At 48.1% G+C, this 10,500-nt stretch overlaps 5 protein-coding genes across 5 annotated transcripts in view; 2 read left to right on the top strand and 3 right to left on the bottom strand.

Moving 5' to 3' along the window:
- Positions 1–2,747, bottom strand: part of LOC101760300 — a gene marked incomplete in the record, with an annotated part of 24,709 nt that extends 21,962 nt beyond the window's left edge. The window contains 11 exon segments of the mRNA XM_012845612.2: positions 65–110; positions 336–414; positions 599–680; positions 766–903; positions 1,181–1,229; positions 1,373–1,427; positions 1,511–1,587; positions 1,869–1,949; positions 2,044–2,121; positions 2,326–2,407; positions 2,517–2,747. Of these exon segments, the coding sequence (XP_012701066.1) occupies positions 65–110; positions 336–414; positions 599–680; positions 766–903; positions 1,181–1,229; positions 1,373–1,427; positions 1,511–1,587; positions 1,869–1,949; positions 2,044–2,121; positions 2,326–2,407; positions 2,517–2,639 (890 nt within the window).
- Positions 2,748–3,935: 1,188 nt separating this feature from the next.
- Positions 3,936–4,511, bottom strand: LOC111257052 (ent-isokaurene C2-hydroxylase-like). The gene has a single exon (XM_022826073.1). The coding sequence runs from the start codon at positions 4,509–4,511 to the stop codon at positions 3,936–3,938; it is 576 nt and encodes a 191-aa protein (XP_022681808.1).
- Positions 4,512–4,656: 145 nt separating this feature from the next.
- Positions 4,657–5,678, bottom strand: LOC101759882 (ent-isokaurene C2-hydroxylase). The gene is given in 2 exon segments (XM_022826072.1): positions 4,657–4,770; positions 4,773–5,678. Coding segments are annotated over 2 exon segments (1,020 nt in total).
- An 825-nt stretch (positions 5,679–6,503) lies between these two features.
- Positions 6,504–6,902, top strand: LOC101759476 (probable 2-oxoglutarate-dependent dioxygenase AOP1.2). The gene has a single exon (XM_022826071.1). The coding sequence runs from the start codon at positions 6,504–6,506 to the stop codon at positions 6,900–6,902; it is 399 nt and encodes a 132-aa protein (XP_022681806.1).
- Positions 6,903–6,985: 83 nt separating this feature from the next.
- LOC111257051 (probable 2-oxoglutarate-dependent dioxygenase AOP1.2) lies at positions 6,986–7,576 on the top strand. The gene has a single exon (XM_022826070.1). The coding sequence runs from the start codon at positions 6,986–6,988 to the stop codon at positions 7,574–7,576; it is 591 nt and encodes a 196-aa protein (XP_022681805.1).
- The last annotated feature ends 2,924 nt before the right edge of the window (positions 7,577–10,500 follow it).

The raw sequence follows: 10,500 nt of genomic DNA, 5'->3' as shown, positions 1-10,500 counted from the left end.
GGGGGGAAGGGGCACGGGGGGATAAAGCAGCTGTAAGCAGCTTGAGTGCAAACAGCAACTCCACACCTTCAGGGGTGAGGCAGATCCATCTCCAATTACTGCTGAAGAACCTGCAAATTTTACAGAGAAGAATGCATGAACCAAAAAAAGCATAAGCAAGCTTGCAGAAATTGTAGTTCTGTTATGAAAGCAATGCAGATAGTACACATGGACGGATTATCTCAAGCTTTTGATTCCAAACATTAATGACATTAGGACATTAGGACAGTGTTTTCGCATATGCTATCCACTCTGGCTAGCAAATAGGCTGACATGTAAAAAAGCTTTGAGCATACCATGTATCAATTGTTGATAAGCAACACCCAGAAGTGGCAGTGGAAACGTTACTGCTTTAGCCATATCCATCACATAGCTCTATGTTTTATAAAAGTGAAACTGTTAGAAGTTCAGAACTGGAAGCATTCGGCCATGCAGTAGTGATAATTCTTTTTCTGTTAGCAATATCAGAATGGCACGTATAAATGATTAAGAGGACCAGAACGTGAAAGTAAGCATGAAATTGCCTGCAACTCTCATAAGAAAAAGAACAGGAACTTACTGCACTTTTCTTTGACGAGTTTAAAAAGTCAATAAGCAAAGGATCCTCAGTCAGAAGTTTAGGAACTAACTCCACAAATATCCTGTAATCATATAAACTTTTACTTGAAAAAAAAGTCAAGTATTATTTATTAGATATAACACAGACAATAGAAAAACTCCCATAACCTTGAGCTTCCAGCAGCATTTGATATTATGTCATAGATAATAGATGGATGAATCCCAGCTCGAACACCAAGATACATTGCTTCAACAGATGCAATAAAATGAATGCTCTCCAGCAAATCATTCACTAGCCTAATTTTGCTGCAGACAAATGATATACATAGTGAGGAAAGGCACTGGAGTGCCTTTTACATGTTAATTAGCAAAGAATGCACAGTGAAATGATATGTATAGTTAACATTGATGTATAGTAGTTTCACTAACTGGTATGAATATAGCTTTTGTGGTAGATGTTCCATAGCATGGCTATAGGTTTATATTGGACTGTTTGTCCTTCATTGATGATAAGATATGCAACTCTGCTACATAGTCTTGAACAGAAAAAATATTATTACTCTTGTCAGAAAGGGAGAGCAACCTGCTAGTGCAAAATTCACCTTCAGCAAAGTAAATGGTTTTGTCTAGACCTGAAAAGATTCAGAAAATACATTAAAGTTTTAGCTCCCTCCCACCAAAAAAAAATAAAAGTTTTAGCATTCTTACACCTTGCGCATATCATAAGATATGACAGAAGACTGGAATATTAGTGAACAGAGATATTTGAACTTACCATTGAAAAACTGTCTTGCTCTTTCTGCTACATCCTGTCTCCCAGATGCTACAACCTGATATTCTTAAAGTAAATAATGATAAGAGAAATGGAAACATACATGCATGCAAGACAAATTCTCATAAGTGCACTGCTTACAACAATATGTTGCTTCAATTCATCGGAAAGACCACTGAAAATGTACCCATCAAGAAGAAGGACATCCTTCTTTTCATCTGCACAGTCATTCATCTCCAAAATAACATCCTCTGTGATCGCAATGGGTATAGTACATTCATAGAGAAAAAAGGTATACATGTGACCTTTGGACACAGCATTCAAATTGTCAAATGTGCTCCCTTTAATAATAAAGTCAAATATAAACTCATAAAATTATACACGAGTGTTGGGTTTTTAAATGCTCAGCTTTGCTACACCTAGTAATTAAAGTGCACCTAGACGTCTTAGTCTTACTACAGGAGGTCCTGCAGGCGAGTCAACAAACAAAACATTTTACCTGCAAGTTTCTGATCCAGCTTCTCCAGCTGGCTAGGAAGCAGTGTCGACCGAATCAATACAACAGCACCCTGGCTCAAACCTACAATGCTCAAACAAACATGGCATAAATTACCACTTGTTCCCAACACAAGGGTGGCATGCAAAAGTCAAACTGATAAAAGATCCACACGTACCTTCCGCTATACCCTCAACTCCGAAGAACAGCTCATCAACCCCATCCGCGTCGGTCAGCACGATCACCAGCTCGGAATCTGCAGTCACCGATAGGTATGCGATCGATCAGCTGAGCATGACCTCCTCGGCCGGCATTCCAACAAACGCCTCGCACGCACGCACGAAGCGTAGCAGCTTTCCCAACGCCTACCGACCCACACCCACTCATCACGCACACCACCCGTATGCCTCCATCTCGAATCAAAACGGGCCAGTACTGGAGCTCGAGAGTGCAGGATCACCTCGGGCCGCTTCCGCGGGGCTCGCGCACCGGAGCAAGCCGCTCAACTCCGCGAGCGCCGCCGACGCCGACTGGTCCGCCGCCTGCGCGTGAGTCACCAATTAACCACTCGTGATCATCCGGGAGAAACGAAGCGACATGCGGGAGGAGGAAGCGCGGAAGGGCGGCGATGAGGGGGGAGCAGAGACGGACCTCGGGGTCGGGGACGAAGCAGCGGACGCAGGCGCCGGAGCGAAGGAAGGAGGCGGCGAGCTCGACGCTGAGCTCGTCGCAGCCGACGAAGGCCATGGCAGCCGCGGCCGCGGCCGATGACATCGCTCCGCGCGGGGTGGGTGTGCTCTGCTCCCGCCGGCGACGACCCGAAGCAGAGCAGAGCGGAGCGGAGCGGAAGCAGGGAAGCGGATCGAGTGAGCAAGCGAAATGGGCCACCGGCACGAGGATGTCACTGTTGGAGACTTCCTTTTTTTTTTCCCACTCGGGCGATTCGTGTCACCGGCAGGTGGGTCCGGTGGCGGAAGATGACAAGGAGCCGCCTGGATTTTGGAGCGGATCACGGAAGCGCGAGGTGACGGAGATCGCACGTGGCGTTCCCTGCAAGTGGGCCTGCCTATCTGATACTCTGATCCCGCGGTGTGTTTTTTCTCCGGGCCGTCTTCCCACCGGAGATCGTGCGGTTGACGAAAATCTGAGCCGTTCGTTTCCGACTGAATGCTCAACACAACATCGGGCGGCGCCACAGGAAGTAGAGCGTCAGGATCAGATTTGCAAAATTTTCTGTACAGAGCTACAGACTTTGGTGATTAACAATGCATTCTTGTGCATATGCTTTGTATTTTTCTGATGCAGTTGTATTTTAGTCTTTTAGGGTCCGTAAATTACGGATCTTGTTAAGTGATACCATTTGTTTAGCTTTTTTTAAGGATCTGCTACCCTACTGCATACACCCACGCGCACGACCATAAATTACAGGTACTTGGGGCGAAAGAGATTTACATGAATAAGATGTGTGACGACCTGATGAACGAAGATGGCCCAAATTAATACTAGAAATGGTGCAAATACATAATGAACTATACTCGGGACTTGTAAACTATTTTTTCAAAAGAAATGGTGCAGATACATAATGAACTGTACTCGGAACTTCCAAACTTTTTTTTTTGTGAAATTTGTGAAACAGAGTACAAACGCATACGTTCACATACATGCACGTACTCTGCCTTCATAAGCACCTCTAAGAGACTCGAACTCTGGTGGGCATTGCCACCACACGAAACCTTACCAGGTGAGCTACGTTCAATTCGCGTCTTCCAAACTACTTACAAGCTACGTGTATGTTATATTTAATCGTTTACTCAAGAGTAGTTGGATTGTGAAGAATGTATGAGGAACCTGATTCATTACCACCTCTAACCATGAGTGTGGTGTGCCACAAATACTAGGACTAGTAATCTAATATCGTACCGGGTGCGCCTTAGCTAGGATGGCTTATGGCTTAAGGAGTTCCAATATTTTGAAATTGTAAAGCGTTGCACCAAGTCCTGAAGAACATGCAAATAATATACAACTTATTGGATCATATACACCCTATTATTACTTGCAAAGACTAATGAACTAGGACTCCATTTCAGGTGGCACAACTAGGACTGGACAGAGGTAAACATCCCTCTTCGGGTGAACATCCACGCCAAATTTCTCAGCCATGTCTACCTCATTGGGTGTGACCCCATGTGGAAGCTGCCAGTCGAAGTGATGTAGAAGCGTTGCAAGTGCTAACTCAATGTTTGCATGTGCAAGCGTCATGCCTGGGCACATCCTTCTTCCTCCCCCAAATGGTAAGAATTGGAAGTCTATGCCTCTGAAATCAACCGAAGTTCCTTCAAACCGCTCTGGCTTGAAAACCTCAGCATCAACCCAGTACTTTGGGTCCCTGTTAATAGCCCAGACATTCATGATCATGAGCATGCCTTCTGCCACATCGTACCCAAGGATCTTACAACATTCCTGACTAGCTTTTGGGAAAAGCACGGATGTTGGTGGGTGCAACCTTAATGTTTCTTTGATGACAAGCTTTAGGTACTTCAGGTTGATCAAGTCATCCTCTGTTACCCGTGACTTGCATCTCAAGGCATGTCGTATCTCTAGTTGCGCCTTCCGCATCATTTTCGGATTCTTCATGAGCTCTAACATGGCCCATTGGATCGTTGTCGATGTTGTACTTGTCCCGGTCCCAAACATGTCCTGCAAAGGTGTTTCAAGAAGAGGTCAAATTAAGATCTCCTCTCGTGTTTCTTGAAGTTCGTCACTAATCGACACTTCCTACGTGTACGTAAGTTTAAAGAGTGTAAAGCAGTATTTTGTTTGGTCGGAAACAGAAAAGTGAAAGAGCAGGAGCTATGACGTGGCATGTACAAGGATGACAGCTTTCACGGTCGCCATGGTGAGAGGGCAATCGAGATCATCGTCGTGTTCCTGCAACCTCAGAAGCACATCGAGCAAGCAGTCGCGTGCATCGTCGGCGCCGACGTCCTCGGCATCCGCTCCAGCCTTCCTCCCGCGGCGCTGGTCGATGGCGCGGTCCACCAGCTCGAACAGCCTGGCGTTCAGCGCCCTGGACTCCCTCACCGCGCCGTTAACGGCACGGAGGAGCCTCGACGACGGGAACAGGTCTGCGGCGCCGAACTCGGCGCCCCTCGTCATCGCCTTCGCCAGCGTCGCCATGAACTCGTCCCGCCACCTGAACCGCTCGCCCATGATGGCGCGCAGGACGGTGTCGGACACGAACCGAGACACCAGCTCGCTGACGTTGATCAACTGACGCTCGCCGGTGGCGATGGCGCTGGCGAGGCGCGCGGCCTCGTCCTCGCGGACGGAGCGGAAGGACCGGACGCGCCTCGCGCTAAGGAGCTCGGCGGTGCAGATCCTTCGGAGCCTCCGCCACATGACGCTGTGGGGCGAGAGGACGATCCCCACCTTGTCCCCGACGGTGGCCCTGACGGCCGCGGTCATGGCCCGGGTGGCGAAGTTGGCGTCGTGCTCCCTGACGACCTCCCTCGCGGCGTCGGCCGACGAGACGACGACGGCGTGCAGCTCCCCGAGCCGGAGGTACATGACGGGGGCGTCGTAGCGGCGCGCGAGTGCGGCCAAGGCGCGGTGCACGAGCCGCGGGTCGTCCGTGGTCAGCAGGTGGAGGAGGCTGCCGATTATCGGGAACCGCCACGGGCCAGGCGGCAACCTTGTCCCTGGCGCGGAAGTTCGACGAGTCAGATGAGATTGCAGCTCGAGGAGTGCAAGAGCAGGGAGGATGACGAGGAGCAGCAGCATGAAGAAGCACCAAGGCCACGGGAATAGCTCCATGGCTTTGCTCGAGTGGAACGCGTGTTGGGGTACCAATCTAACCGGGCCTTGTCTTTCCTTCCTTTTTGTTGCTTCGGTTGTCTTTAGTTAGTTTTTGTCAAATTCATTGTTAAAAGTTCAAATTGATTGTTTGAGGTAGTGAAAATGTAAGATGGACATTTTTTTCCTTTTATGTAATTGTGTTTGTCCTTTATAGGATTGCATAAGAGACAATTCCAAAACAGTTCTTAGCTAGGACGTGTGCTAAAAACCAAACCAAAAGATAGAGGGAGCATATCTCAAGCGGAAGCTCCTGCGACAACGGAATCACCCTACGCACCTTCACGAGGGTATAAAACAAACATAAAGAACAGAGCAAGCATATTGCAAGCTGAGAAGCTCCCGAGACAACCGAATCTCCCTGTGTTCACTACACAAGAGCAGCCAATCTATGGCTGGCACCAAAACTTCAATTCTGAAAAGCGTATACGGTATATCTGGAGGTGGTAAAGTACCCTTTTAATTTAACGTAACAAATTTAAGAATCGGGCTCAATAAGAGTTGTGCCATAATAATATAGGTTAAAAATAGATAAATTGAGTTAGATTGTGAAAGAGGCCCGAGGACTATCATCCCTATATCTCCTTTATTCGAGGTTCAGTACGATGTGAAAATTTCTGCGTTATTAGATTAAAAAAAATCTCAGTGGACTTGAGCAATCCACTTCTATAAAGGCACGATTGACGAGCTAGGGAACAGCAGAATTTGGCAAGCTAGCCAACAATCACTCGATCACAAAGCCAACTTCCTCCGGAGTCGGCCGCGGAAGCTAAAGAGATCGAGACGATGGCTGACATGCACGGCAGCATCCCCAGGATCGACTTCGCCGGCATCGATCCAGCCACAGGAGGCACCTCCGACGACGCCAAATGGGCCGCGGTGCGCGGGGCCGTCATGGACGCGCTCTGCGAGCACGGCTGCTTCGAGGCCGTCATGGACGGCCTCATCACCCCGGAGCTCAGCGCCGCCGTGCTCGGCGCGGGTGGCGCGGTGGAGTCTCTCCTCTCACTGCCCGTGAGCGCCAAGGCGCGCAACACCAGCGAGAAGCCGTACCGCGGCTACGTCGGCTCCATCCCCGGCTTGCCCTACGAGAGCTTGGCCATCGTGGACCCGCTCTCCGTCGACGCCGTCCGCGCCTTCGCCGACCTCATGTGGCCTGACACGGGCAACACCGCCTTCTGGTGAAGATTCTCTCGAGGTCGTCCTCGTCGGCGTCCAAACGCTTGCCAGGGGCTAACGGGTTAAATTTAATTTGCTGCAGCGAGTCGATGCACGCGTACGCGGAGAGAGTGGCGGTGCTGGAGGCCGTGGTGCGGCGGATGGTGCTGGAGGGCGTGGGCGCGACCGCCGAGTACATCGAGGAGCAGGCGAAGGCGACGGCGTTCAAGCTCCGGCTGACGGAGTACGCGGCGCCCGGCGCGGCGGAGGGGAGGGTCGTCGGCCTCCCCGCGCACCGGGACACGAGCTTCCTCGCCGTGCTGACGCAGAACGACATCGACGGCGTGGAGGTGGAGTGCGGCCGCGGCGAGGGTGGCTGGGCTCGCCCGGTGCTGTCCCCGGGCTCCTTCCTCATCTTCGCCGGCGACACTTTCAAGGTCCTGACGAATGGTCGGGTGTTCAATCCACTGCACCGCGTGGTGATGGCCGGCGGCGACAAGACCCGGTACTCCTCCATCCTCTTCTCCTCCCCGAAAGACGACATCGTCGTTCGTGCGATCGACGAGGCAGTGGGCGCAGACCACCCCGCCGCCTACAGGCCATTCGAGTACGGCGAGTACGTCGTTTTCTGCTACAAGCCGGAGATGATTCAGCACCGGAAGAAACTGGAGGCCTTTGCCGCTGTGCGCATCGACGGATAGCGGCAGACAGGCTTCTTCTCGAGCCCTCAAAGAGCACATGTTTGATCTGGGGTCGTTTATTTGTGGATCATCGAGAAAACAGATCACCAAGCACAAGAAAGAAAACGTGACGAAACGATGGCTTGAAAAAAATGTTAAGAAAGTAATACACATCCGTGGTGCAGTACACAGTGCGTGATTACATGTTACATCTGAATGCTAATGCATGCAGTATGCTCATAATAAGACATTCAGCTGCAAGTTTCAAGTTTGTCATTTTGTTTTAGCACACATGTGATCAACCTTTTCCGGAAAATTTTGTGTAAAAAGTTTTCCATGGCTACGCAAGGTCTCTGAAGTTTTTTCACAAGTTTTTATAAACACACATTTTGTTTGCTTTTCAAAGAAAATGCAACTACGCCCAGGCTTAGCCTACATGCGTCCTCAACTATAGGGGCCATATTTAGTAGATTTACAATTGTGCGTTGGCGAGAGATCAAACTTTGTCCAGCAATAGTTAAATTTGTTGTGATGTTGAGCTACTTTATCCATGGCTCAGTCAACCTTGCAAAAACAATAGTTTTGCCGCATTGGGCTAATCGCAGATTGAAAGGAAGTGGCATCGGGCTCGTTGTTTAATGGTCCGCCACTACTTCATTTGGGCCTATCGGTGCCACTACTTCATTTGGGCTGTGGTTACTTTCCTCCATGTGTGAGGAGGAGCTACACAATTTGTGGTTTATTCATTCTGGTGGAGATCACAGCCCATTCAAAGAAACTAGAAGGATGAGGTTAACTGCCACCAGTCGCGCTAAATGATACTCGTCCATTCCAAATTGTAAATCATTTCAAAAATCTTGGAGAGTCAAATATCTCAAGTTTAACCAAATTTATATGATAATATAATAACATTTATGATGTCATCTAAGTATGATTAGATTTTTCATCAATTATATTTTCATAGTATACCTATTTGATGTCATAAATCTTTATAATTTTCTCTATAATTTTGATTAAACTTGAGATGCTTTGACTCTCCAAGATTCTTGGAATGACTTACAATTTAGGATGGAGGGAGTAGCGATTAGCGCACGATCTGCTGGGGGCGAGCTCCCCTGCCAAAGACGGTGTCGAGCAGTCCTCGGGCCGAGGTCCCACTGGGATGGTGGCACACGGGCATCCGCGGGAGCTCCCCCACGGGAGCGTCAGCGCTGGGCCGAGGCGAGCTCGCCCGCCGACACCAAGTTGATTGTTTTTTTCTTTTTTTTCAAATTTTTTTATCTAAATCTTGCTTCTAATTTTTTTTCATGAATCTTTGTCTCAAAAAATTTTCCAAAATTTTTGTTTCAATTTTTTGTTCCAGAACATCTTTCCTAATTTTTTTAAAATTTTCTTTAAACTTTTTCCCCTAATGTTTATTTTTTCTAAAATTTTCCCTCTAGTTTTCCTTTTCTCATGCGGACAATTTTTTATAAATTTTGTTTGTGAAAATTTTTCACTCATTTCTATTGTTGCACATATCTTCTCGCGCACGTTTCAAAAGAGAACGGAAGAGGATGTGCATTGAGGGACGGCCGATAGCCTGCCCGAAATCGATTTCCGTCCGATCGCTTGTAAACTAATGTGCCTCGAGATTTCTTCGTATTATGAAATTTAGACCTGGGATTAAAATCTCTTTAGTCCTGGATTCAATTGAAAGGAATCGGTGTTCATAGTCTAAGAAAGGGAGGGGTGAATTAGGCAACTTAAAACCTTAACCTATGACTTCCACTACTTTCGCATCAAACTTAAACTAGATCATGCTTTCAAGATGTACAACTATAGTTGATCTAGTGTGAAACACTTGTACAACTATAGTTGATCTAGTGTGAAACCCTCATCCCAAAATAAGTTTTGCAACCTAGAGCCAATCCTACAAGGATACTACGCTAAGAAAGTAAAGGCACATGAGTTGCATTGCAGGTATGAAATGCGGAAATGTAAGAGGTAAAGGCAAGGGACGCAAACTCTTGACTCGAGATTTATCCCGTGGTATCGATAGGCACTAGGCCACCACTAGTCCACGTTGTTGAAGTACTCACACAAGAGTATTACTTCTCGGTCATCAAGTCTTTTTCGGGACACCCCTTGACTTGCCACAAGGGATTGGCCACTAACGCTCACGCCAAGTTCCCCGGTCACCTTAATGCCATCTCCACGAAGGAAGGGGGTCTCCACGTCCCCCGCACACGGTCGTCGACGCCGCTCCACATCAAGCCGGAGGGTTGAAGACTTGCCGGTGAGCCATCAAGGCTCCAAGGTGCCGGCACACCTTCTACAACTGTGGTTTATTCCTAAAACCGATCACAAGGTAGGCACACCTTGCACTCTCTCTTTCTCGGCCTATCCTAGCACTAATCACTCTCTTAAGCTTGTGCTAAGCCTTTGATAAATCACTTAAGTACTTTTGGTGGCTTGAATGTGTTCTTGATGAGTCTTGATCTCCAATGGATTCCTGCACACTCCAGCAATTTCAAATGGACGAGTGGAAGGGGTATAAATAGCCCAAGGCATCAAAGATCCGTTGCTCTAACAGCTAGTTAAAGTATATCATCGGATGTTCCGATGGTCTGTTTGGGCATGCATCGGAACATTCGGTGCAACTAGCTATTGGCCTCCGTGCGCCCAAGTTCTTCACCGATTCATCCAAAATTCATCCGACGCTTCATCCGATGGTACCATCGGAACATCCGTTGCTGAAGGATTTTTGTCCAAAACCTCTCTGGAACTTCGCAAAGTAAATATGCTTCGTCCGACGGTCACCTCCATAGGGTATCGGAACATCCGGTGCTATAGGTTAATTTCTGCCTTCTCTGTGAATTGCTCCGACGCTACTGTAGGATCATCCGATGCTTCCTGGAACTCAAGTTGATTTTCCCATTGTACCAATTGCTCCGATGCTTGAT

This window comes from Setaria italica, chromosome IV, assembly GCF_000263155.2.
Source record: "Setaria italica strain Yugu1 chromosome IV, Setaria_italica_v2.0, whole genome shotgun sequence".
NCBI classification, from domain to species: Eukaryota; Viridiplantae; Streptophyta; class Magnoliopsida; order Poales; family Poaceae; genus Setaria; species Setaria italica.
Note: the sequence above shows the minus strand (reverse complement) of the source record. Positions and strands in the feature narration are given on the sequence as shown.